General features: G+C 34.7%; 1 protein-coding gene across 1 annotated transcript; it reads right to left on the bottom strand.

The window, feature by feature from the left end:
* Window positions 1-27,491, bottom strand: RASSF9 (Ras association (RalGDS/AF-6) domain family (N-terminal) member 9). The gene is made up of 2 exons (XM_004675840.2): window positions 27,381-27,491; window positions 1-1,397 (listed from the first exon to the last, which is right to left on the bottom strand). Exons 1-2 carry the CDS (start codon window positions 27,425-27,427, stop codon window positions 140-142), a joined length of 1,305 nt encoding a protein of 434 aa, XP_004675897.1. The 5' UTR covers window positions 27,428-27,491; the 3' UTR covers window positions 1-139.

Genomic DNA, 27,491 nt, shown 5'->3' with positions numbered 1-27,491 from the left:
TCAAAAACAAACTTACAAATATCTCTCATTTTTATTAACTACGAGGAACTTCAACATGCTTGACATTCTTTTCTGAATGTAATATTTAAAATAAAGCTTCCGTTAAATAATTATTGACAACATGAAAGAACCATTCAAATTATGTTGACAACAACATCACTTCTCCTACAGTAGTTTCTGAGTCCTGACTATGGTTAGAGCTGATACCAGTGTCTGAGTCTGTGTCATTGGTATACATGATAGATATTCTTGGAGTAGAGGGTGGACCTTCCCCACAGCTGTTGGGAAGCACTGATTCCTCGCTTCTGTTTTCCTTTGTCTGGCTCCCATCCTTGTTAATATGAAGTGAATTGAACTCCTTGGCAAGGAGTTCATATTCTTTTGCTTTCATCTGAAGCAATGAGTCACTGTATTTAATCTCTTTCTGGATGCCGCTCAAGTGAGAGTGGATTTTTAAACCAGCTTTCATGCTTTCCTCCAAATCACACTTTACACTTTCTAAATTTGAGCTTTCAAGTTCATTTGCAGCTGCCCCTTCTTCGTCTTCATTTATCTCACTGCAAACGCTTTTTACCTCTTTTTCTATTTCAGCTGAGAGCTTGTCAATGAGCATCCTGTAATATGTTAGTCGTTCTTCCAGCTGTACAATTCCATCACCTTCACTCAGGTCCTCCAGTATCTGGAGTTCATCACACTGTAAATTTAAGTTTTGCTCAACTTCTCTGAAACTAGGCATTAAGTATGCATCCTGCACATAATTCTCTCCATCATTTTCTACCCGATCAAGGTGGAACTTAGCTTCACACTTTTCTATTTCCAGATCCAGCTCTTTCATTCTCTTGACTTGCTGGTGAATAGTATGGTCCTGGGAAATAATTAGATGAACTAATGTCTCCATATTATCTCGATCATGGGAAACAGTGTCCTGCTTAATTTTAGCCAGTTTCCTGAAAGTCTTTCTGACAATTCTTTTTTGTTTATCTGGTGGTAATGTTTTCATGTAATTGGCTGGGCTGAGCTCCCACATTTTTTCTGTGTTTTGCACTAACTTGGCTTCTGCTGTCCGCCACAAAGGCACTGGCAAAAAAGCATCTGCTTTCACCAAAACAAATTGCATGTTGGGCTGTTCATCTCCCCAGGCTTTCCAAAGCTTCAGGATTCTAGTGAGTGGAGGAAGAGCCCTCTCAGAGCCTCTCCACTTTTCTATGATACAGTAATCACTGGGCTTCCCCAGAAGGAATCGTTTTTCTCCAAATGTAGTCTCATGTTCCTCAAGCAAAGCCTGAATGACATCAGCAGAGGTGGTACGTTTAGTTAACCCACAGACAATCTTTTCTTCTTGGCAAACCCAAACCACAATTTCCTTCTCTTCTGAATCCATGTCCTTAGTTGGAGATCTGAAAGAAAAACAAAACACATTGTATTTCTGTCATCACCTGTGTAAACTCAGAAAGATGGTTTAACTCTAATACCCTTTCTAGATTTGATGCTGAATGAGAGAGGCATTTTGAGGTTTGAGAGTACATAAGAATCCGTTATCCTGCAAGTCAAAAAAGTTTAAGCCATGGAAAAAATATTAATTTATTTTTTAATTTCTTAGTAGGTCCAGTAAAAACAAATTGTCATCAAAGACAAATGATGTTATTTTAAAGTCTCTTGTATGTAAGAATAAATATCTAAAAAAAAAAAAAGATAGGATGATATTGGTTTGAGTTCATTAATGAAAATAGTCATTCTTTCAATTACAAATGTTTACTGTATGCCAACTATATGTCAAGACTTGCCTGCCAGTGCAAAGGATACAAAAACAAAGGACACAGAACACAGACATACATGTGTAATTAATAGCTATAGTGGTAAATGCTAAGAAAATTAAACTGAATGAAGGAAACAGAATGATTGAGGACAGGGAGGCCTGTTTATTACATTTAGAGTTGCATAAAAGAGGTAAGTCTAAGAAGGTCACGTTTGAATAGGGATCTAAATTATGGAAAGGAGGCAGTTGGAGACTAGAGGAATGAATTCCAGGAAGAATGAGCAGTGGGGTTATGCCCTGGGGCAGAAGAGGCATAAATGTATTTGGAGACAGAATAGTGGAATTGGGGTTGTTGGTGGGAGAGGTCAAATCATAAAGAACAAATAGTGAGATCTAACAGAAAAGGTGAAGCTTTGCAGGCCATACTAAGGCGTTTATATTATGTTCTAGTTTTATTGAGAAGCCCCTGGAATCTTGTAAACAGAATAAGAACGTGACCTATTTTATACTTTACGTGTATCTCGCTTCTGTTTATGCACTGGACTATTAAAAAGGGGAAAGTTGGAAGCAGGGAAGCCTAGAGGGAAAAGTATTACAACAATATAAGAAAGAGACAAGACTGCTGAACTGTGATTTTGTAATAGACATGTAAGTCTGAGTTGGGATAATATCAAGTTAGGACTTCATGGTCATTTCATTTGTAGTATAAAGGGGTGGGGAGATAAGGAACATTTTTCTGAAAAAAAAAAAAAAATCAAAGACACAGTAAAAGAAAACAGGTTCCATGACTTCTAGTGATAACTACTGGAGTATTTTTAAGATATTTTCATTGTGACTATAAATTATCTTTCATATATCACTTTAAAGAATGCTAAGAATCAAATGCTATGAAATGAACTACAATGCAATATGATTTATGTAGACATAGCTTTTTGAGTAGTAATTAGTTTGTTGTGAATGTCAAGTAAAAGTCATTATTTATTTATATGGCACTCTCAAAGCATATGACTCTATAAAACATAAAAAAAGATTTCCCTGACTTCTAGAATCTTTTAACACTTAGAATTTATAGTGTTTATGTTTTAGGAGCAACGATATAAAATATATATCATCTTTTTTTTAAATTAAATAATTATTATACTTACTGGTTCTCCTGAGGTCACAAAGTAACTACTAAGTATAAAAGAACAAATTAGTGACAATTTTATAACATCACAGATTAGATTTATTTTCTAACAGAGTGCCCGATCAAATTTAAGCGTTGAAATACACTAAATAAAATTTTATAATTATTCAGAAACTCATATTGAACTGTGATTTTTCTCTTAAAAATAGTTTACATCTAATACCTATTAAATAATGTGATATTTTGAAGTAAAGGTGTTAATTAATAATGTTTACATTCCTCATTTATTAATTCCAAGCAATAAATATGTAGCTTAGAATTTAGATTAATAAAATTTCTTGCATATCCTGATTAGTAGAGAAATAATACGCAAATACATTTGAAACAAAACTAAGTAGTGACATTACACTCTATAACGGCTTAAGAGCATTAATCACTACTATATTAACATTTACCTAGAACGTTTTACATGTGTGTGTATAAACAAATTTAATATAAACTTTTTGCTTTTCTAAAGGTTTATTTGTACATACAGAACTGGGGTACAGGCCAGAGGCTCAGGGGCGGTGAGAGGCTTCACCAGAGACAGAGTGGGGAACAGAACAGGCAGATTGACGAAGTACACTGCTGAGGGGAGCAGCGGGTTGGTCAGGAGAGGTCTGCCACACCATGTGGTCAGCTCCGGGCAGGCGGGAATCGAACTCACGCGGAAGTGGCTTTAGCTTCTCAGTGTAGTGCTTTAACCCGCTGCGCCACCAGGGAGGGCCTAATATAAACTTTTTTAATAGCATGTAGTTAGTTTAGTTATAACTTGTGTAGTTTGAAAAGAAGTAAAACATACTTTGTATTTATTGTGTATTAAATTATAAACAAACTACATTATTAAATTTTTTATAATCATGGTAAAAATAACAAAGCTGAATAATTTTTATAATTATTAGCCTTACATAGTAATGCTAGATAGCATTCATGCATTAAATCATTTTGAAACTAAGCACACCTTTATTTTATACTGTTTTTTAGTGTCCATAGTTCCTATTTTAAAAGCAGCTTAAAAAAAAAACACATAAATCATATCACATTAAATATGTAACAAGCACTGTTGTAAGCTCTTGCATACAACAAGGTATTTAATCACAAATCTCTAAATCAAATAATATTTCCATTTTACAGATTTAAAAAACCTGAGACACAGAGGTTTTAGTAACCGGACATCCCACTATTAATGGTGCAGTGAGGATTCAAGCCCAACCAGAAAGCTGAGTCCAAAAAGAGATTCTATTACACCATAAAAACAAACTTACTAACTGGGTGATTTAGACATGATTTGAATTGGGGAAAGGATAATAAAATAACTTTTTTAAAGAGGAACTTTATCACACAAAGTAAACTTTAATGGCACAAGAATTATAGAGCATTCAATTGATCAAGGACATAGTTTTCCCAGTGACCAACCATGTAGAAAAATGTGTGTGAATAGGTCAACTTCCGAACCTTTTTCTTACTAGTTTTGTTCCCACTCTGAGTGGTAATAATGGATATCTGACTTGCCTGCTCCATTAAGCTGACAAAACTCACACATAGCCTTATTGTTATTTATTTAGCAAACCTATGCCCTATTCCATTTTCTATTAGGAAATACCATTTCCAGCTCTGTCATTTCCAGATAACCTAGATTCTCCTCAGTCCTATACTACATTTGTATTGGAGACTGGGACACAGAGATCATGGTATCCTTTTGCACTGTTGAAGAATAATAGTGACGTACATAATCATTCCCCAATACTTCCCTGACCTACACTTCAACTGAGAGCCTTCTGGTCTTGGAAGTATCAAGTTCTTATTCACTGTTGCTTCCCCAGTGACCTACTAGTTTTCAGTTCATTTGATAATGTAACACTAATAGTCATGAAGCACAATCAGTAATACCATTATTATTTCCACATTACATATGAGAAAATTTGTGCCTTTATTGATAACATTGTGTTCTGACTGTTTCATGTGTCCTTTAGTCAAGTTTTCCCTAAACATCCTTGTATTTTCTTGAATTGGTTATTTATAAATATTTTGAGGAATTTTTACCACCATCATCATACCAGTTCATTTGCAAAAATTCTACCACTTGACTGAACATGTCTAAAAGTAATAAGCATTCATTACTAGATTTAGGCAATAATTCTTCCATACCTAGTTAAAGCTTCATCATGCTTAAATTTGACTTTGTAGCAGGCTTATGATTTTTGAAAACTATATTTTCTAGTGTGGTTCCAAGTGGGGTCCTGTTCATTCAACAAATATTTCCTGAGAACCTCCTCTGTGGTTGACACTGTCATGGAAATATGGATGTTGGAAAGACATGTATGATTTATAAGATTGTAACCCTACATTACTGGGGGAAACAGTGGCTGGATTGGGAACTGAATTTAGTATCAGTTCTAGTGCTAAGATTCTAATTGCACCAGAACTAGACTGATGACCTTCAGCATCAAGTCATAGAAAATTCAAATAAGAATAGAAAGAGGATAGAAAGTAAATATTCACCAAAATTAAACACAAATTTGTAAAATAATTATTTTTATGTGGTCACCTACCCAAGCAAGCCTTGTTATATAATGTAAGAATTTAACACTATGAACTGGTACTAAGAAAATGGTCCCTTACCAACTTTTGGAAATCTGCTCTCTAGTAGAAGTAATGATGATTACAATAACATACACAACAAAAGGTTAAATATACACTCCTATACCATGCTGTACATTGCTGCCTCAAATAGAAAACATTACAAAAAATACAAATGTTGAACAAATTGTTAAGTAATTTAAAAAATAGTTCTTACTTAATCATTGAAATCTAATGGCAACAGAGAACACAACAGAGAACATGCATTGCATGACTAAGTGATACCTTTGTTTTGCTTTGTTTTTTTGTTTTTGTGTGTATTTCTTGGAGAGGAGAGCATAACATTTTTATTGGGTATCAAACTACCTAAAGAATATATTAAAGTCACACAAAAACTGAAAACTCATATAGCTTTAATTTATAAAATACCATCTCTCAGTAATTCACCTCTAATGTCTATTTCTAGCCTAAAGTTTCAGCTATGTTTATAAACAACCTCATTATCTATGTGATTTATATTGTTTCTTTTCAGCTCCCCGTAATTCACACTTATGCACTCATTTTTACTTAATAGTAAAAAATAAAAATTTCCTGCATATTGAAAATGATAATTAGTATTTTCAATCCAGCAACATTACTCTTATTTTAGACAATTCTTGCCTTGTAGCATTCTTGATTTAGAACTCAGGTATTTGGCAGTTACTAATAGCTTCATTTTACAGATGAAGGAACAGAGACAAAGGGAAGGTAAATAACTTGCCTAAAGTCACAAAGTTTAATTTATGTGATAAAGTTCCTTTTAAAGAGATTTTATTATCATTTCCCCAATTCAAATCACATCTAAATCATTCCATTTATAAGTTTGTTTTTATAGTCTAGTAGAATCTCATTTTGAGCTCAACTTTCTGGTTGGGTTTGAAACCTCACTGCACCATTAATCTCCATACTTGCTTCATTTGACCATCCAGTCTAAAGGCAGGTACTGACAGAGCCTCTTGGATTTGAGTCTGACAGGTTAAGAGAGAAGGACATGAGAGTGGCCAGAGAGAAGGCTACACAGATGGCAGTTGCACAGACGGCAGTTGCAGAGATGGCTGTGCCAAGATATTCTGTGGGAGCGGTGGGGGCGCAACCAATAAGTGAACTCTTGACTACCTGATGAGGAGATTATAGAGTAATATCATCAATATTTGTATGCTTAGATTATTTATAATTCAACTAGTTATAAAATATGGATAAAAGTGGGTATCTTTGACCTGTTGTCCAGATGAAAAGGGCATTTAAGTTGGGGCATAGCAGAATAAAGCAAAGAGCAAAATTTACTCCTATTTTATAGTAGACAATAAAATATAACTGAAATTTGATGTAAAAATTTGACCAATATTTCACAGTAAGCCTAACTTTCAATAGTGACAAGCATTAAAGTGATAAATTAGTAAGAATAATTATAAGACAATGATTCTAAAACCAAGAAAATAAAACCTAGAACAAAACTTACAGATATTTGTAGAAAATATTTGAACTTTCTGGGTGCAGTTCCCATAGAATCTTTGTCTCAATTATTTATTTCCTAGGCTAGCCCAGAAAACACAATATTAACACAGTCATGTATAGGACCAATGCTAAATGAATTTTTTTTTTTTAAAGATTTATTCATACAGAACTGGAGTACAGGCCAGAGATGCGGAGGGTGAGAGGATTCACCAGAGACAGAGCGGGGTACAGAACAGGCAGATTGACGAAGTACACTGCTGAGGGGAGCAGCGGGTGGATCAGGAGAGGTCTGCCACGCCATGTGGATCTCCTCCAGGGCAAGCGGGGATTGAACTCATGCGGAAGTGGCTTAAGCTTCTTTGTGCTGTGCTTTAACCCACTGTGCCACCAGGGAGGGCCCTAAATGAAATATTTTTACTGTTTGACTCTATAGAATCACAATCCAAATTTAGAAATGAAAAGTTAGAAATTTTTTAGTTCCAAACATCTGGTGGCATCCAAACCTGCCTGGCAGTTCTGATGAGGAGATCCTTCAGATTGAATAGAGAACCATGAAGCTTTGGAAGTATATCTGAGCACTCACTCAATACCCAAAGGCTGTTCTTGTGTCCTTTCATTACCATCACTTAGTTTTCGCTGATGTAACATGTGGATCTCCCAATCAAGTACCAATAGGTCAAGTGCTGTAGAATCAGAACCTGCATTTAAACAAGCATTTCATAGAATCTTCATAGAATCTCAAGTTCTAGTTCCCAAGTTCTGGGCCAGTGCTGCTGAGAAACAACTGAGTCCTATGTGCAGTGTTTAATTTTCTTTTAACACACAGTGGGAGTGGGTAAAATCACATTGATTTAAAACAAACAAACAAAAAACTAATTGTCATGGGTGATTATCCCCACCCTACTCCACCCTTATGAAGATTTTGGCCATCTGTGGAGATATTTTGGGTTTTCAAGTTGGAGTTCTGGAATACTGCATCTAGTAGATAGAGACCAGGAGCATAACCATCCTGCAGTGAACAGAACACACTCCTCATAGCAAAGATATTTCTAGCCTGAAATGTCAATATTGTGGTGTTAATAAGGAGTTCTATTCCAGGTTTGCAAAAAAAACAGACTTTTATCACTGCTTCATTTTTACTCCCTTTCTTGCATCTTACCTAGATCTAACATGAAGGCAATAATAACAAGCAAAGAGAATCCTATCTATTTCAAGTAACCTAAAATATATGATGAAAGTTGGCATTGTTCAATATAAATGAAATGTTTTGTTCATTTCATCCCACAGTCAATTTTCACTCACATTGTTTGTAAAACTGACCAACTGAACTTCCCTCTGTTGATTCCAAAGTTAGAATTTGGGAATATCTATGTTTACATTTACATGTTGTAGAAATATAAACATTCAGAATAGGGTTGATTTCAGTTTAGGAAAAACTTCACAGGCCAGTAAATTTTTCTTCTCCATTAATACATACTAGTTGAGCACCTGGTGGCCAAAAATAGAGAGTGGTAAGTTGGGTGAAAAGATGTGTAGATGAAATGTCATAATGGGAATGGTCAAGGAGAAGATGGAAGTGTCAGGGTCATGGAGGGTGCTGATAGTTAGCAGAAGTTTTCATTGCATTCTGCTCTTACTTCTTCTTTGCAGTCTAGTCTGGAAACAGATTCTTGAACAAGGAGACCAACAGAGACAAAAATGAAGAAAAGAGGTTTCTAGGAACCCAGAGTTTGAGAGAAGAGGAGGCCTAGACAATATAGGCAGTTTTAACATGAATAAATGGAAATTCTCAGAAACTGTGGGAAATGAAAAAAAAATTGTTATCTTGTTAAGGTTAGAAGTGTGGTATTAAAAAGATTAATACAAAGTCCATTCTAAGGTAGTTAACCTCCAAATAAATAGCCCATTTTGAATTTTGGTATGTCTCTATTATAAATTGCTTCAACAATCACTTGTTAGTGGAGGGTTAGTTTTAGAAATTGTGAACACATGCTGAGGTTAAAATATATAGGAAAGATGCAGTGGTTTTATGTTCAGAGATCTGTCATATAGCTAGGAAGGAGAAAAGTTATGATTAGTAAAAGAACTTTAAAACTTAAAGGCCATCTTGAAAATTATTTGAAATCAGGAGATAGATATACCCTGTACGAATGTGCTATAACATTTCAAGACTAAAACAAAGTAATATTTAATATATAATAAAAAACAGAACTTGACCTTAATATCTTTAGTTCGTTTTCAATTCCTCCAACATTTTGTATACTGTCATGTTAAGTTAAAGAGCCTCAAGAGATTTAATTTGGTGCAGATGTTGATAAATTGTATAAGTAAGGAAGACCCTTTCATCTTGTGCCTTACTATAATTATGTGTGGGGCTGATAACTGCAGAACAGAAGGTTTTAAATTAGTAAGGTGATTAAGGAAACATGGGGGAGTATATGAAACGATGCACTGGGTATAATGTTCACCATAATTGAATGTTGTAAGTGCTTCAGATATTCAAATCACTTACTCCTTATCCCAAACCAATCACGGAGGTACTATAATAGGTACTGAATAGGTATAAGTAATTATGCACACACTCAATTTTCTTGAAATTAAATATTTACCCTTTTCCCCATTGCATTATTATTCTCTACAGCAACATATTATATAAACTGTTGCTATTTTATTTTAAAATTTTATAAGTGTTTATATATATATCCAGGTTTCAATTTTCTCATCTGGATACTACCTACTTCATGATTTCCATTTTAATAAATAGAAAATGAGACAATGTACATAAAGTTCACAAAATGGAGGCTGATATATAGTTAATATTCTGTAATTGCTAGTTGCCTTTCTGCTTTAGAAAACAGAAAGAATGAAGAGACTCACAGTGTGGTCATACGAAAACTACTAAAACACTGCATACTTACCTGTAATTATCAGCACATTGTTTATTTTTGTGCAAAGCTAAATGTCATCGGTAGCTTTTGAAACTAAACTTTGAAAGAGACAAGTAACTCAAGTTAATTTTCTAGGTTTATCTAAATTTGTCAAGTCTATAATTAGATGGCAAATCAATCTTTTTATGTTCATATAAATATGGAAAATATTTCACTAGTACTGGACTAGTAATTACAGGCATTGACCATATCTAGCCCTCTGCCTATTTCTGTGTAGTCCACGAGCTAACAAGGATTATTTTATTTTTTAAAAAGATTTGTTTAGGCCCTCCCTGGTGGCGCAGCGGGTTAAAGCACTGCACTGAGAAGCTAAAGCCACTTCCTCATGAGTTCGATTCCCGCCTGCCCCGGAGGTGACCACATGGCGCGGCAGACCTCTCCTGACCCGCCCGCTGCTCCCCTCAGCAGTGTTCTTCGTCGATCTGCCTGTTCTGCTCCCCACTCTGTCCCTGGTGAATCCTCTCACCCTCCGCATCTCTGGCCTGTACCCCAGTTCTGTGTAAATAAATAAATAAATCTTTAAAAAAAAAAAAAGATTTGTTTATTTATGCATACAGAACTGCGGTACAGGCTAGAGGTGCAGGGGCAGTGAGAGGATTCACCAGAGACAGAGTGGGGAGCAGAACAGGCAGATGGATTGAAATACAATGCTGAGGGGAGCAGTGGGTGCGTCAGGAGAGGTCTGCCACACCATGTGGGTCACCTTCCTGGCTGGGGATTTAACTCATGTTGCAGTGGCTATGATAACTTCAAAATGCTGTGCTTTAACCTGCTATACCACCAGAGAGGGCCCGGATTCTTATGTTTTAAAATGTTTTTATTTTAAATAAAAACATAAATATAATACATGAGAATTATGATTCAAGTTGCAGTGTCCATTTTGAGTGATAAAAGACTTGGATGTAAGATCTAAAACCATAAAATGAATCCAAGAAAACAGACAAAATACTCTGAAACATGCTTCAGTGATGTCTTTGAGTATTAGTCTCTAAATAGCAGTTGAAATAAAAGAGGACATAAACAATTGGGATTGCATAAAAATAGATAGGGGAAAATATATGCAAAGCACACATCTGACAGGATTGATATCCATGATTCACAAAGAACTCATACACCTCAATAAAAACAAATAACCCATTTAAAAGTGGGCAGGAGAACTAAATAGGCATGTTTCCAAAGAAGACATACAGATCGCCAACAGGTACATGAAAAAATGTTATCATCACTTATGACCAAGGAATGCAAAACAAACCACAATGTGATACCACCTGTGTGAATTGTCCATATCATGGAGACCAGAAACAAGTGTTGGTGAGGATGTAGTAGGAATATTGCCTTATTCATTCTCAATGGAAAACAGCATGAAAGTTTCTCAACAGATTAAAAATAGATCTACCATAGGATCCTGAAATTCTACTCCTAGATATCTACTTGAAAATGCAAAAACACTAATTTGATGGGACATATACACTCCTATATTTGCTGCAGTATTATTTACGCTCGCCAAGTCATGGAAACAAGCTGAAATGCCCAAAGACAGATAAGTGGGTAGGGAAGAGATGGACCAATGAAATATATATAGACAATGGAATACTACTCTGCTCTAAAAATAAACAACTTCAAGATAATTCATATAATATAAATATATATTTTATAATAGATGATCTATATGAACTATATAATATATATTTCAAATATATACTTTATAATATATACTTCAAACTTTATGATATACAATATATACTATTCTTGAAACTTAATATACAGATAGTGCCCTATGAGCTCAGAAATTGTTTTACTATAATCATTTTTAAATGCTATATATACACGTGTGTGTGTGTGTAATCACAGCCCTTTAGTCTGAGAAAGATAATCACTTTGTCAACCATAAATAATACAGATATTTTCTTAGGTTGCTAAGAAAATTTGCAACACTCTTGATAGATGAAGCATGAAAAACTTGACTATCCATTAATTTTCACTAAACACAAACTGTTAGCACTTTATTAAAATAATTTTAAATCTGGAGTACTTCAGAAAATCATTGTATACAAAACTAAGTCAGTCAAAAATTAATGCAAAAGAAAAATTACCCTAATTTTTCACCAGTTTAATTCTCTACTAATTCCACTTAGTTTTTAGGAAGCATAATATGAGCCAGTAGTGCGGATAAGAAAAACCCTAGACTTTTCATAACTGGAGTGTAGCTATAGTAGGTAATTCCCATAAACAGAGAAAAGGGAAGGGAATGCATAAAGAATGTGTGCAGAGACTGCTGGAGGTTAAGTAAACTGGGCTCATAGTTCAGATTCCGGAAATTGATTATTATCACAATGTAAATATTTAACAAGTAGTAATTACCAGATGAAAAGCTGAGAAAATATCTAATCTCATTGAAAATTCTAGAACTTCCCAGTGTTGTCTGTGCCTGACAAATATCTAATGTTTCTTATTGATTCGTCCTTTGTAGAAAAATATTTCATCACAACAAAACATAAGTATATTTATTAAAGGAAAGCTGCTTAGCCTGAATATTTAGCTTAATGATAACTGCAGTTATGTCAATTTATTAGTATTACTTTTCCTTTTGGCACCAAAGTCCATAATTAATTCTGGCATCTCAGTAGAAGATACTTCCTAATGATGGTGATTTTAATTTTGCTTGCCTGCAATTTGCCTACTTTTCCCTCTCCAAATGTATTCTGAGACATGTAGGCATATTTGAATGGCACTAAAACTATGTAAACATTTGAAGTGTCCAAGGCTATCTGACATCATTGTATCCTGATTTCCATTCTCTGAACATACTCCTTAATAACTGCAATAAATTGTGACTTCCAGTTTAGCTAAAATAATGTTTTCTACATGAGTCACAAATAAATCATGTACAGAGCAATAAACCTGTTAATAACTTGTGGAAACAAAATATACCAGGGCCTGTCATGCAATTTTGTTATGGACACTTGAAAAGATGATTGATTGGAGAAAAATAGTGGCTTTCTTGAATCAAAACTTTTAATGTCCATTTTCCTTCTCAAAGTTTTAATCTCTAATAGGCTCTGAATTTTGCCTTTACTTCCTCTCAAATTTTGCTTCATAATTTACCCCTTTTTAAACTCCTTATCTCTTTTCCTCTGATCCTTCCTACCACTTCATCACATTTTAACTGTAATTTTTTGAATACATAATGGCCTCAAGAATCCCCCTACACACACTCAAGTAGCAATCCAGTCACTCTGACTAGGTCTTCACTTTCCGGTAACTGCATCTACCCCAATAACTTCCACCCTGACCAATCCGCAGATACATTTGGTGTTTATTAGAGATCTCCTAACTGCCAAACCCAACAGCCATTTTCAGAGCTGAACTGATTAGACCTCTTTTTACCTTTCCCTCCCATTCTTGCAACAATCCATTCTTTCACTTCTGTGATTTACTCTCACAAGGTTCTTCCTTTACTTTTCCAGTTTCTCCTTCTCACTTGGGTCATGCTTCCTCTGCCTACTCAAGAAATGTAGAATACATGCAGAGGTATCCACAAACCCTTTGTGACTCCTGCCAAAAGATGTGACCTATTTCTTCCACCTTGAATAGAATGTGGTTTTTACCATATTCTGTTGCTATAACCAACAGAATATAGTAAAAACTATCTTGTGCTATGGAGCCAAGTTTCAAGAACTCTTGCAGTTTCTTTCAATACTGCCAGGAGACTGCTGCTTGATGGAAAAGCCTAAAATGAAAGATCTGTGGAGAGGGAGATGCTGCCCTCTCAGTTACCCAACAAAGCAAGTGTTTGTTTGTCTTATCCCCCTTTAATAATCAATCTTCACAGCTCAAGAGAAGGTATAGTTTCAAGTCAGAAGAACCATCCTAGTTTACCCAGAATGATAACAAATAATGAATGGCTGTTTCCAGCCACCAATTTTAGCAATTGTTATGCAGTAAATAACAGATATAGTTGGGATGCCCCAGGTTTCTGTGTATGACTCATTTCTTGTCCCACTATATACATTCCTAGCGATGCTGTATCATGCAGTTTTATGATGATGCAGCATGTCCTCAAATAACGTTGTTTTGTTATAACCTTGATGAGAAAAAATAAACCTTAGCCAACGCTGAACAAGATGATGTTATTCATGAATCTGCTTTCAATACATGTGGACTGTTTCAAAATTGCAGTTTCCAAGAACCTATCAACAATGTTAAGTGAGGACTTAATGTAGTCCCAAATCTTTTTTTGTTTTTGCCCTTGAGCTCTAAACTCATAAGCCCAACCATGTTTTGTTTTTTTTTTTGCACCTTTACTTCATAATTAACCCATAAAGTACCTCAAATTTGACCCAATAGTCAATTCATTATAAATCCCTCTCCTATCCCAAACTGTTCCATGTCCTGAGTTCCCTCTACTGAATGTAATTAGTACCTCCCTTCATCCCTTAAGCTTTAAAAATGGGAAGCCCTAAAGTCTTTCTGTCTGTCTTATCCCCCTTTAACAACCAGTCACTATGTCTCTTTTACTGTATTTCCCAACATTAATCCTCCCAATTAAACACTACTTAATATGCACACCAAGCAAGCTCTTACAAATTTCTTGTTGGTCTCTGACATCTACTATGAAGACAACCTGGCTGTAAAATCTGTTACCTTGTGAATGGCCAAACTGAACTGAACTGAACTGCAGTTACCATGCTTTTGTTTTCCTTGGGCTTTTCTATTACCTGTTTCCTTGCCCTGAAATACCCCTTGCTCCCATCTCCATCTATCACTTGCTGTGCTTCAAATACTGCTTCCTCCAGGAAAATTCCCTCACCGTCTTTGAACAACCCATTCCCACCATTCCAGAGGGAAACAGGTGCCCATGTTTGAGGCTTTCACAAAGCCCCACCATATATTCAGTAGCAGGATTTTCTACTTTGCATATCGCTTCCTTTTTTCTAGCTTGCCAGTCAGGTCCTACGTTGAGCGTTTCATTTGAAGTCTTGTGTCAAACAGGTGCATGTACATGTTTCTTTTAATTTTTGGAGCAGAGGTGGGAAGGTGGGTTTTGAGGGAGGAAAGTAAATAAAGAGAATTTTTCATTGAACTACCTGATGCTTTATTGTTCTACCACCCATTTTTATAAATAAATTTGTGTGGAAATACAGCCATGTCCATTTCATTATGTGTTGTCTATGGCTGTTTTCATACAATATTGACAGAGTTAAGTAGTTGAGAAGGTGACATTATATATAAAATGCCATGAAATATCCTTTTGGGGACATTTTATGCAACTTCTACATGAATTTCCTGCCCCCAAACAGATTACTGGTTTAAACAAAACATTCCTTGAACTCCAATATCTACACAATAATTCTCTGTATGAATCTCTAGGGTGATAAGGTGAAAATAATATAGTCTTTAAACAAAAGAAATTCTAGTGGAAGTGATAGCCATGTTTGGAAGCAATTTCAAACAAAGGTTATGATTAAGGCATCACTGGGAAGGATGGGGACTAAATGTTTCATGGAGATTGAGTGGGTTTTACTTAGGATTAGTCAGCCTCAGGGCTTGAATTGGAAGCGAAGGTGTTTTCTCTTCAAAGCCTCATTCCAGGTGCAGTGTGCTCCATGTTAGTCAGTCCTACATGGATGTCAGAGGGATGAGAGTAGGAGGAATGAAAGCTGCTTTCATGGTCCCATCTCAGGTGCAATGTGTCCAAACACCAGGTGTTTGGAGGTGGAATATTTGGAAATATTCAAATGACACCTTTAGTGTTTCACTCTTCACCCTGATGTTCTTCCTCCCCAAAATGTTTGCCTTTTTTTTTTTTTTTTTCTGTTCTGTATGATGGCACAGCTACCATCTAAGTCATTCAGGCCCAAATTGTAGTGATCATTAAAAGTATTATGGAGGCCCTCCCTGGTTATGCAGCCGATTAAAGCACAGCACTAAGAAGCTAAAGCCACTTCAGCATGAGTTCAATCCCACCGCAGGAGGTTACCCACATGGTGCAGCAAGCCTCTCACTTCCCCTGCACCTCTGGCCTATACCCCAGCTCTGTATGCATAAGTAAATAAATCTTAAAAAAAAGTATTATGGAAATATCCTGATAATTGCTAGCCTTCATCCAGGCACCTGCACATCACATATTCATGTTTTCTTTATGATGGTACATAATGATTATATTATTTTCTTCCTTACAAAAGTAAATAATGAATTTGACATGTTACATCGATGTCCTCATGCCAAATTATTTTTTTTTCTTTCCTTCCATTGTTCCTCATGACCAGTGTTTGTCTCATCCTTTCAAATTCTGTTTCTTATTTAGGGTTCAGTTCAACTGTTTTGTAAAATCTGCAGAAATACTGTTCTCTCCTTCTCACCTACAACTATACTCCTAACCCTCAGGAAGTCACATCTTACTGATTACCTCTACTTAGATATTTAATAGGCATCTATTAACAAGACCACAAGAAAAATATTAGTATTTCCTCCTCCAGCCACTCAACCTTTTCCTCTGCAGAGGTCCTTCTACCTGTAATTGGCATTACCATTCACATCTACTCAAGCCAAAGATTTCAAAATAATCTTTCACTTTCATTTTTTCCCACCCATTAGCAATTTCTGTAAATTTCACATAGAAATGGATTCACTTTGTCACCTTTTTTCCCTCTCTAGTATCACAATTTTTTTTTTTTGAAATTAATAACCTCCTAACTGGATTCTGTTTCCACTCTTAGTCTCATTACAGTCATCCTCATTTCCATATAAGTTGGCTCTTTATATACAAACAAAATTAATAAATCATATAGTTCCTCTATTTCATGTCTTGCAATGAGGTTCTTTTGTATTTTAATATTCCTTAGATCCACAAATATATTCTACCCCCACCTAGGTCCTTAACTGTATCCCTTATATTAAATCCCTTACTCATTAGTTTTCCTTCTTTTCTTCTGAAATTCCATGGTCCTGTCCATCTCAGTGATTTTATACTTTCTGCTCCATATGCCTCAATTAGTCTTTTCAAGGGTCTTAATGCATGGTTCTTATTCTGTATTATATATGCTATATTTTATGATTATATTCCTATTAATACATATTATTTTTGCTATACCATGATTGTGTATTAGAAGTACAATATCTCCCCATTTTGTGTTGTTACACACCTCACCTACCACCAAAATACCCATAATCCTCCACCAGAGTCCACTATGCTCCCTCTCCTCTTTGCTTTTGCTGCTCCACAGTCCCTTTGCGCCCTCAGTTCTCTGTCAGCTTTCTAGGGTTAGTTCCTTGTTTGAATCTTTCATCTGATTTCTCTATATTCCAAAATAAGTGACACTACCTGGTATTTGTCTTTCTCCTTTTGATTCATTACACATTAAAAGTTTTGTTTTTAGATACTGAGGCAGATAAGAAGCAATACTATGGTATACTCAGAGTACATAAGGACTACAGTATATCCTACTGTTTCACTTAATTATCTAAAACTGTGATTACAGCAAGTTACTTTAAAGTAGAACAACTAACATGACCAACTTTTTTTTTTCAAGTAAACTAGCTCTATGTCTCATGTCTATAATTAATAATTATGAGAAAAATTCTTGACTTTCAAGACTGGAGTAGAAGTCCTAGCAGCTAAACTAGTGGGATACTTTGTGTTTACTACTCTAAATTGCCTAGCTTCCCACACTGTTAAAAAAGAATCTCAAAGGTCCACTATAGCTTCTTAGTGTTGCTTCTAATTGCACACAGCATCTTTCTGCACATGAAATTGTAATTATGTGTCTACTCCATGGAAACATCCATTGTTTTCAAATAGCATCTCATAGCTTCCAGCAAATGCTAGGTTTTATACACAGAACTAAAAATAAGTTTCTTCAGGCTCTAGTGTGGAAGAGTATAATCTCCAAAACCAACTCTACTACTGGTTCTTAAATTTCCACAGTGAGCTATAACTGCAGGAATTACAGAGGAATTGAAAAAGATTCACAGAAAATGAAGAACATTACTATAGCTAAAATTATTTGGGGGTGGCTATAAAATGTCTTAGTGGCTGAGTATAGTGTATCAATAAACCTCAGAATATAAAATCATAGCTGTTCATTATATACCACAATTTGCATTCATGAAAATTTGCTTAAATTGAAACCTCTATCTCCATTAATGGAATTAAGGTTAAAAAGACCCACAAAAATAAAATAATTCTATGAACTGATAAACTGACCAATTTGTTATGATTATTGGAATGAATGGCTATAGACTACAGTTGATTGATGGTCTTATACTGCTATATAAACCATCTTAATTTTTCAGTAAACTTCCTCAGTTGTAAGGTAATGTTTTCTACGAGTCCAACCAAGATTATGGATTCTTGCCAATCTGACCTCACTATTGCCTACTTTTTAATTCGTCTTTTTTGATTATCCGATCTGAGTCAGTCTTAGCTTTGTGTGATTCAGTCCCCTCCCACATCTTTTAGTACATCTTATTGTGTTACATGCTCTTGTCCAAGCCTGTCACCTAACTGTGGGAGTTTAATATACTATCTAATTGTGACTATGCTCCTTATTTTTCCTCTACCTCCATTCACTCCTCTCACATACTGTTACTTAGTCAACTAAAAACATTTACTGAGCATTGCTTTACAAAGAAACAGCCGTCCTCAATTCTAAGAACCTACACTCTCATTTTCTTAATTATACTACACAGATTGTGATTTTTATCCACTTTGTCCCAGACAGTTTTCCGTGCAAGAATGATTTTTTAAAAGTACATGCATGAGATAAATAACTAGAGTACTGTTTTCTCAATTAGTAGTTTAATCTCTTAGGAATGAGGTTGTGTCTTTGCATGTCTGATACAGTAACAAATACAGTTTACCAGCCCTAAAGTAATAAAAGACAGCTGCTTCAGGTATCCATGGAGCTGTATTGCTAGACTTAGAATTATATTTGGTGAAATGTTAACAGGAATTGTTATATATTATCATTTATAAACAAGTCACATCTTCTTATAGATATGTTTTAAGTAAAATAATTTTTTTAATTTATTTTACAAAAGTCAACTTTTTACAAAAGATTTTTTACAAAAGTCACCTTTTCTTGAAATTCTATGCTATTATCTTGAAAAGGTAAATGAACAGCAAAAAATGATTGCATTTCTACTCTGTAAAGAGTATCTTAGAATCGTAGAAACTTAGAATTGAAAGGGTCATTAAATAATTTTCTTTTTATAAGAAACAGGAAAAATTAACTATGCATCCTATTTTTAATCAAATCTCTACAAAGATATATAAAGAAATACCTCTTCAAGTATGCTATTAAACCTAAAAGTTGTTAGAATTCAAATATTTAATCAAGCTCCAAAAATTGTTTGGACAACATTTGCAGGCTCATTTCTATAATTATAGTTTGTAATTTATAATTTACCTCTTTGTATCTAGAAAGGAAAAGAGATAAGTAGGGGTATAGAAGTTCTAATGAATCAAGATTGAGATACTGAAGCCCAAAATAATATAGCATTTAATTTATTAAAACCTTAAACAGTGAAACTATGACTGAATTAAACAATGACCCTACTAAATGGGAGAAACTATTTGCATACCATATATTTGACAAGGGGCTGATAAAAAGAATACATAAAACTCAACAAGAAAACAGAATTCGGTCAAAAAAGGAGCACAAGAGCTAATCAGATACTTCTCCAAAGACATACAGATGGCTGTTAATCACCAGAGAAATGAAATCAAAGGCACAATGAGAGACCACCTTACTTTCATAAGAATGTTTCATATCAAAATAACCTTGAACAACAAATGCTGACAAGGATGTTGAAGGAAAGGAAATATCTAACACTGTTGGTGGAACTATTGAATATTCAATCCCCTATGGAAAGCAATATGAGGATCCTCAAATGACTAAAAATGGATCTGCCAGATAACCCAGCAATACTACTACTAGTCATCTCAGAAGAATACAATATTAATTCAAAGGGAAACATGCATCCTGTGTATACTGCAGCACTATTTACAGTAACTAAGCTAAGGAAACAGAGTGCCCAAATACTGATGAGTGGATCAGGGAGATGTGGTATGTATCAATACTGGAATACTACTCAGCTATCAAAAATAAAATAAAATGGAACATGGGAACATGAAGGGGATTATGCTGAGTGAAGTTAAGTCAGAAGGAGAAAGACAAGTGTGGCTTGATTTCCCTAACAGGTAGAATACAGAAAAACAAAACAAGGAGACTGACAAATCTAAATTAAAATAAACCCTAGAAAGGCTATTGAGGCTATTGGTGGGGAGAGAGAGAGTAGGAATGGGCTGGAGTGATTTCATGATCTATTTTGAAAGTTATGTGTGTTTTGTGATGGCAATGAAGTGGTGTCATACATCTGAGAAGGAGTAAAACTATTCTAAATTATTTAGTTTTGTAAACCAGTGTTACCTCAATTTAGATACATTCTACATCTCAACTAGGAGTGACTATTCATTGAACTTTTATTATATCTTAGCATTGCTCTAAATCTAAATTGAGTCCAATATTGAGAGTTTGGAAATTTAGAGAAGAAAAAAATGAAACCCTACATAGGCTATGCAGAATAATTGTGAAGAGTAGGATTCAAATCCTGTCTTCAACTTAGTAATCATTGCACTGTTCCCAGTCTTAGCTGACCTCATTATAAAGTAGGGGAAATAAATGTACCTTCACAGCATTAATTATTAAGCAAATCACTTAGGATAGTATTTTGCATGTAGAGAGTATTATAAAAAGTGTTAGCTGAGGTGAATTTACCTTGAAGCAAATGAGGCTTAAGCATAAGAGTTCCCTCATTTACAGTCAACTTCCAAGATCCCAGAATGACATTATAATTCTTAAACTAATATTTGTATAATCTTTCACTTAAAGAGCACCCTCACCAACTGTCACTTGAATTTATTCTTGCATATTTTTATTATTGTTGCTGTATCAAAAAAGAGTAAGTATTCATCTCAGGGTATATTACTATTACTAGCAATGGCATAGCTGCAATCAGAACCTAAAGACTATGTAACCAAAGAGTTAATATTCTTTTTTTTTTTAAGATTTATTTATTTATTCGTACAGAACTGGGGTACAGGCCAGAGATGCGGAGGGTGAGAGGATTCACCAGAGGCAGAGCGGGGTGCAGAACAGGCAGATTGACGAAGTACACTGCTGAGGGGAGCAGCGGGTGGGTCAAGAAAAGTCTGCCATGCCATGTGGATCTCCTCCAGGGCAGGAGGGATCAAACTCATGCGGAAGTGACTTAACCTTCTTAGTGCTGTGCTTTAACCCACTGCGCCACCAGGGAGGGCCCAAAAGTTAATATTCTTAACCATGATATTATTTCTGCTTATTTCCAACATTGATCTTTGTCTCATCAGCTGTAACTGTATTTAAACAAAGAGAATAGTCTCCTTTCATGCAAATAAAACAATAATTCCCCATCATGCTTTACTCTCACCTCAAAAGAAGAAACAGTCTACATTCAGCAGTGGAAGTATAGAAGTCAGTTGCTATCATACGCCAAACCTAATGTATGCATGGCTGCTAAGGGGTGTGAAGGGAAGTAAGGACATCCCTAGAAAAGGTTGAGATACCTTGTTTTGTGGTTTTGTTTCTAGAAGAAATCCAGTTTAAAAAACAAACAAACAAGAATATATATAGAGAGAGAGAGACACACACACCCATATAATCTATTTGTCAGATACGACTATCATTTGCAAACAAGGCAGAGTTCAACCCAGGAACAGAGATGATGAAAGGCAGATCTTGAATTTATAGATTCATACTCTGAGTTACCCACGCATCGATTCAACACAAATGTACTGCTCTGCAACTCTGATTCAAGTATTGCATAGAGACCAGACTTATTTGGAGTAAATGTTGAGTTCATTTATCCAATCAACAAGTATTTATTATTAGGTACCTGCTCACTGGTTATCTGGAATAGGAACAAAATGGTTAAGGCCCCTGCTGTCAGAGTCTATACTCAATTAGAATTTTTATGGATATTTATTTATGGGTAAAAAATATTTTTATGTCAAAGCAAAGGGCATTCTAGTCTATAGATATGAACCTGTGAGAAACATTTTCCTTGTTTATCAACATACTTAATACCTAATGATCTTTCTTATTCCTGAAGCACCTTGATTATTATAGCCATTGCTAACCATCATCCCCAGAATATATTCCAGTCACCTGAAGTAATTGTTTTGCTCTTGTGTAACCATTAACTTTAGTAATTATTTTAAATTATAGTCAAACAATATAAAAACAAAGTGTACGTTTACAATAAGCTCCATGGAATGGAATCATAGTTTATTTTAAAGAACAGTAAATGATTGACTCTTAAGAAATCAGTGTTATACTATGTTTTGCCAAAGGATGATGTCTCCTTAAACACTACTTGGCAGATACATTTAAAAATATGAGAATGCACAGTTTGCTGAACTATTGTCCTTTTCACATATACATGGTGCAGATGACCTGTTGCCCATTTTCAAAAACTAGTATGCTAAAGACAAATAGATTGTTTGCATCCTCATACACCTGAAAAAGGTAAATACATACCCCATGCTAACATTATTTTGTTTTCAGAACTAAAATCAAAAGAAGAGAATAACGCTTGTATGAATATTTAGAATTATTATCAAGTCTCCAGGAACTACATCAAAACTTTCTAACCTATGAAATCCAACTATGAACTTTTCAACCTCTTTCTTTTCCCAAAAATCCATTTAAGAACTTTTCGCTTTGGTATGTTTCATGAATTAATGTAGTCCATAATACATCTTATGTAGTGGGTTTTAAATTGGCTTATAGTTGCTTAAGTAACAATTCAAGGTTTAACTCAGAGCTCAGTTTCACCACTGCCACAGTTCTCAGGTTATCTTTGCCAGGGAGAGAACATTCCAGTCATTGTTCTTTGTGGATTGTCTGCTGCCAACTAATAACTACTTAAGTTACTAGGTATCATTAGGGGGGATCTCTTTCAGGAATTCCTGGGAACTAAGAAGATGTACATAATCAAATATCTGGCTTTTCTCAATCCAAGTTTGGCAGCACTTTTAATATTCATTGAAGGCAAAACAAAATAGCGCATGACAAGTTCCCACTATACAAAGTTCATAAATGACCATACTTCTTATTACAATGAGAAAACATCCATTTTGCCATGACTCTAACCACAAAAATTATCCCTCCTACTGAAAATGTAGCAGGTGTGGGGGCCAAACACCTGGCTTTTAAAAACATGGCTAGATATGTTCTATTAATTCAAGGGCAAATTTTAATGTAAATGGTATGTATCAACTCTAAAACAACAGAGCTGTATTATATACTTCTGCAACTATATCTGGTAGTCTTTAAATTATTAAGGTAACATTGATTTACAACACTGTTACCTGTTTTAGGATTATAGGTTCATGTTGACACTTTTTCAAATGTATGTTGTTCCACCAAAGCCGCCACAGACTCCCCCCATAGTATACCGGGGTCCCCAGCCCCCTCCCTCCTGTACTCCCCACCCTACCCTTCTGACAGTCTCAGCTCTGCGCTCAGATTTCTAGGGGTTGTTAGGGTTGGTTTTATTTTGTTCCTTTGCTTTGTTTCTCTATGTTCCATATATGAGTGAGATCATCCAGTATTTTAATTAATGTTGATGTTATGATGATGTCTGTCATCACCTGTAATGGACATAGATCCATAGCTATAGGAAAAGCCAAAGAAAGTCAAAGCTGGTCTACCAGTACTTAACAATACCGATAAGGATCAGGATCCTATCCCCTAACCTAGATTCCTTTCATAATCATCTTTCTTTTTTACAAATCACCTAAATGAAGGATTCAAGTTAGTTTAACAAATATATGGGATAATGCTTGAGTATGGCAATTTTAGACCTTTCTGCTAAAAGGTCTAACTAGTCCCCTGAACTCAAATTTATTAATAAAACACCAAGGAAAGATAGTTGACAGCCAATTATCCCTAAAATCTTTATAGTGACTTGTCAGTTTTCTGAACTTTTTAAAAAATCTGGAACTTTAAAAACAGGGCTTTTTAAAAAGTGCTGATTGCTACTTAGAAGCATTAGTTTCCAAAACAATCATTATCTTGAAAATGAGAGTCTAATATGAAGATAATCACATTCACATTAGGCATTAAATGTGCATACATAAAATAGTAAGAATCTATATCCAATAATCAGCTGTCCTTACCAACATCAAGTGAACCCATTTCTTTGGCTTCTGCAATAGCTACATACTTAGATATTTAGAAAACATTTTTAGAATCTTAAATAGTTCATTAAAAGGAAATATCTCTACTCTCCAAAAGTTTTATCCCTCATATTGAATAAAAAACTGCTTAAGAAGATAATTCATCAAGCTTTGTGATTCAGTAGCAAATTGTTCTACTATTCTGGAACCAAAATAAACAGTTCATCTCCTGAGATCAAAAAGTCTTCTGAACTGTTCTCTTCCTATGAAATGTTACTACAGTTACAAAAGATAAAAAGATGAACTCTGATTGCAAACATGAAGGATTTTAGATCAGCCATATTTCTTTTATTTACATGAAAAGTTAAAAATCAGATGTTTACATGCTCAAAGACAACCATTTTGTGACCATGTATTATTATCAAATTCCCTGAGGACTGTTTCCCAGATTTTTAAATCAAATGCTAGTTAACACTTAGAAAAGACTGCCTGGTAAAGGAGGATTAACTTGCTGTCCAAATGTATATAATTATTTTTCTGTCAACTTGGATTATATCAAATGCCAGCCAACCCTTCATAAAGTATTCACTTTTATATTATAGCTGACATCCGGTGATGACTAAAATATAAAATAATTACTATGCCTTTAGTTTGAGTACAAATTATAATTTTAGTTTATAAAATTATATAAGCAGCTGTGTAGTAAGTCCATTCACATGCCAGATACTGTGCTAGGCATGAGAACACAATATGACTGGACAGATAGGCCCAGCCCTCTCCAAGTTTTATGGGTTTTGTTTTCATGCCTCATACTTTAAAGTTTAATTTGTGTTTCATTTGTCTTAAAACTTTCAACTACTCAAACACTTTGAAAATATTTTCAAAGCTAGCTTCTGTGTTTCAATTTTGAATGATTAAATATCACTCTAAGCAGAACAAAATAAAAAGAGCAGGATGCAGTAAAGTTCAATAAGCAAACTTCCTCAAAATTTTATCATTTCAGGTTCCCAATATTGTTTTACAATCCCTATTTTCTACCTGAGAAAGATACAATTATGCTCAATTAGTTATCTTAGTTATATAAATTATATATCACAAGGCATACAGTAATATTGCTGAAATTCTTAGCTTGTGGTCTACAGAAATTTTAAACTATATATTTGAGGGTTGCACTGGCATTTATCAGGTAACTGTTTTATCATCAATTAGATTTTCTATCAGAGGATGAAACATGTCATTTAAAAATTTTGGTCTCTTACAGGTAGGGTAGAATTATTTAAATCATTTTGAAACCTGGGAAATGAAACTCACAAGCTTAATCATGTAACTAAATTTTTAACTCTAACTTCACCATTGGGTAAAAAACACTACAAACAAAAAGACCTCATGTATTAATGATACTAAACACTAAAAATATTTATATTAAAGAAATTTTATTCCAGTATTTCCAGATATCAAGCGCTTATTCACGGCTTAGTTTGAAATACCCATATTTTAAAACTCTCAACCACTGCAGTATTTTAAAATTGCTTAAAGACTGAAGAAATAGAAGTCTATAAGGGAGATAACATAGGAGAGAATGATGCATATCATCACTCTGCCAAAATACAAAATGTCATATTATAAGTGTTTGTATACTCACCTTGAGTGAAAGCTGGTTTTATGAGTCCAGTAGCTATAACAGTGGCAAAACTGATGTGATGCAAGTGAAATGTGTTCTTTCCTCTGAGGAAAATTCACAGGGGTCATGCAATGTTGACTGCACTGTTATTTGACATACCAGGTACTTTTCCAAAGTAATGTTTATATATACATATATTGAGAATGCACACACACACACATTTTACATAAGTGTATGGCAAAAACAGCTACTGAAGAATATAAAAAGTAGTCAGGATTTGGGGGGCTGCTCAGGGAGAGTCATCTGAAATTCTTTTAGTACTGACACCACTAAAATATGAAATTATTTTTGATAGCCATTACAAATGTATTTTGTAAGGTTTTAATGAAAACTCAAACCACTTTATTTAATATACAGATGAGCATACAAATAATATTCACTAATGACAAGAACTACCAAACCTGTGATTTATAAGCAAGTAATTAACACTGAGTCAAACTAGTTTATAAAGTTTTATAGTATTTATTATTGCTGTCCATAGTCTCTAAAGTAAATTCAGTCACTAAATTGTGAATACATTTTGAAAGAAGTTTAATTTTTTTTTTCAGGTAAGACTTTCATGTACAAAATATAGAGATTTATTTTAAAGTTGTATCACTCTATATTGTCATGAGACACTTTAAAATAATTGAAACATTTCCTACCATGTAATTGTATGTTTTTAAATTTACACTAAGTAAATTATGACAAGTAAAAGCAAGCATGATTGAAGAAAATTTATGGAAAAGCACTTATCAAAAAAAAAAATACATTAAACAGCCCATTTCTAAAATTAACCAAATAGTTTTAGGCATAAAGTTTAACATCTGATATGTTCATAAAGTATTGAAAAGAAACACACAACTTGACTCAAGAAAAATAGTGTTTGTGTAACATTTATTTGTACAGTGAGCATTTCAGACTTGAAATAGAAAAGCAAAGCGAATCAGGCAAGAATTAAAAAAAAAAAAAGTAAGGATGTGTTCAGTGCTGGAAACCACCTAATGTTCTCAGAGATTTCGCAAAGAATCAGTTCAAAAAAGTTTTTCGTCGGAGAATTTTCACCTTGGGAACTTTCCAGGTTTCAGGAATACCCCACTGTAGGGGAGCCCAAAGCATTATTTCTGTATTCTATCAGCAGTTATGTTTTTTGTTCTAAATCCTGTCTAACAAATTCCAGTTGTATGCTCATGAAAATTTTAACTCTTCCTGAAATATTAATTCTAACTCAAAATCAGTTAGGCTAGGATACTGGGATGTGCAAGGCAACACAGAGAGATTTTGGTGATTCTGATTGTGGAAACAAAACTGACGAAAGAGGGAGTAAAGGGGGTCAAAAGAACCATTTTCAATCTCAAAGATGCCTGCACAGGCCCCTGCAATCTTCCCTACTGGCAGACAGCCTCATCAACTGAACATTCCTAAAAGACCAAGCTCCCTAGGGGCTTTGTTCCCCAAGAGCAGCTCCCATCAAATGTAAAACAGGAAAACACATAATTTCACACGTAGCCTCTACAGTAGCATAGCATAGGCAAATACACCTTTGACTTTACCTGTTTTTATGCCGAGTCTTCAGCAAGTTTCTTCCAAAAGGAGCCATGATCCTCCCCAAACCAGCCAGCGAGCAGCACCGGATCGGATCGCAAAGTTATCTGGGGGTGAGA

Source organism: Condylura cristata, unplaced genomic scaffold (genome assembly GCF_000260355.1).
Source record: "Condylura cristata isolate star-nosed mole 26May11 unplaced genomic scaffold, ConCri1.0 scaffold00004, whole genome shotgun sequence".
In the NCBI taxonomy this organism is placed as follows: Eukaryota; Metazoa; Chordata; class Mammalia; order Eulipotyphla; family Talpidae; genus Condylura; species Condylura cristata.
This window is presented reverse-complemented; position numbering and strand designations above follow the sequence as displayed.

Excerpts from the sequence above, each read along its gene's own strand:
- RASSF9 (XM_004675840.2), bottom strand. The coding sequence starts at position 27,427 with ATGGCTCCTTTTGGAAGAAACTTGCTGAAGACTCGGCATAAAAACAG. Across the intron at positions 1,398-27,380 it reads AAGACTCGGCATAAAAACAG|ATCTCCAACTAAGGACATGG; the intron begins GTAAAGTCAAAG and ends TTTTTCTTTCAG.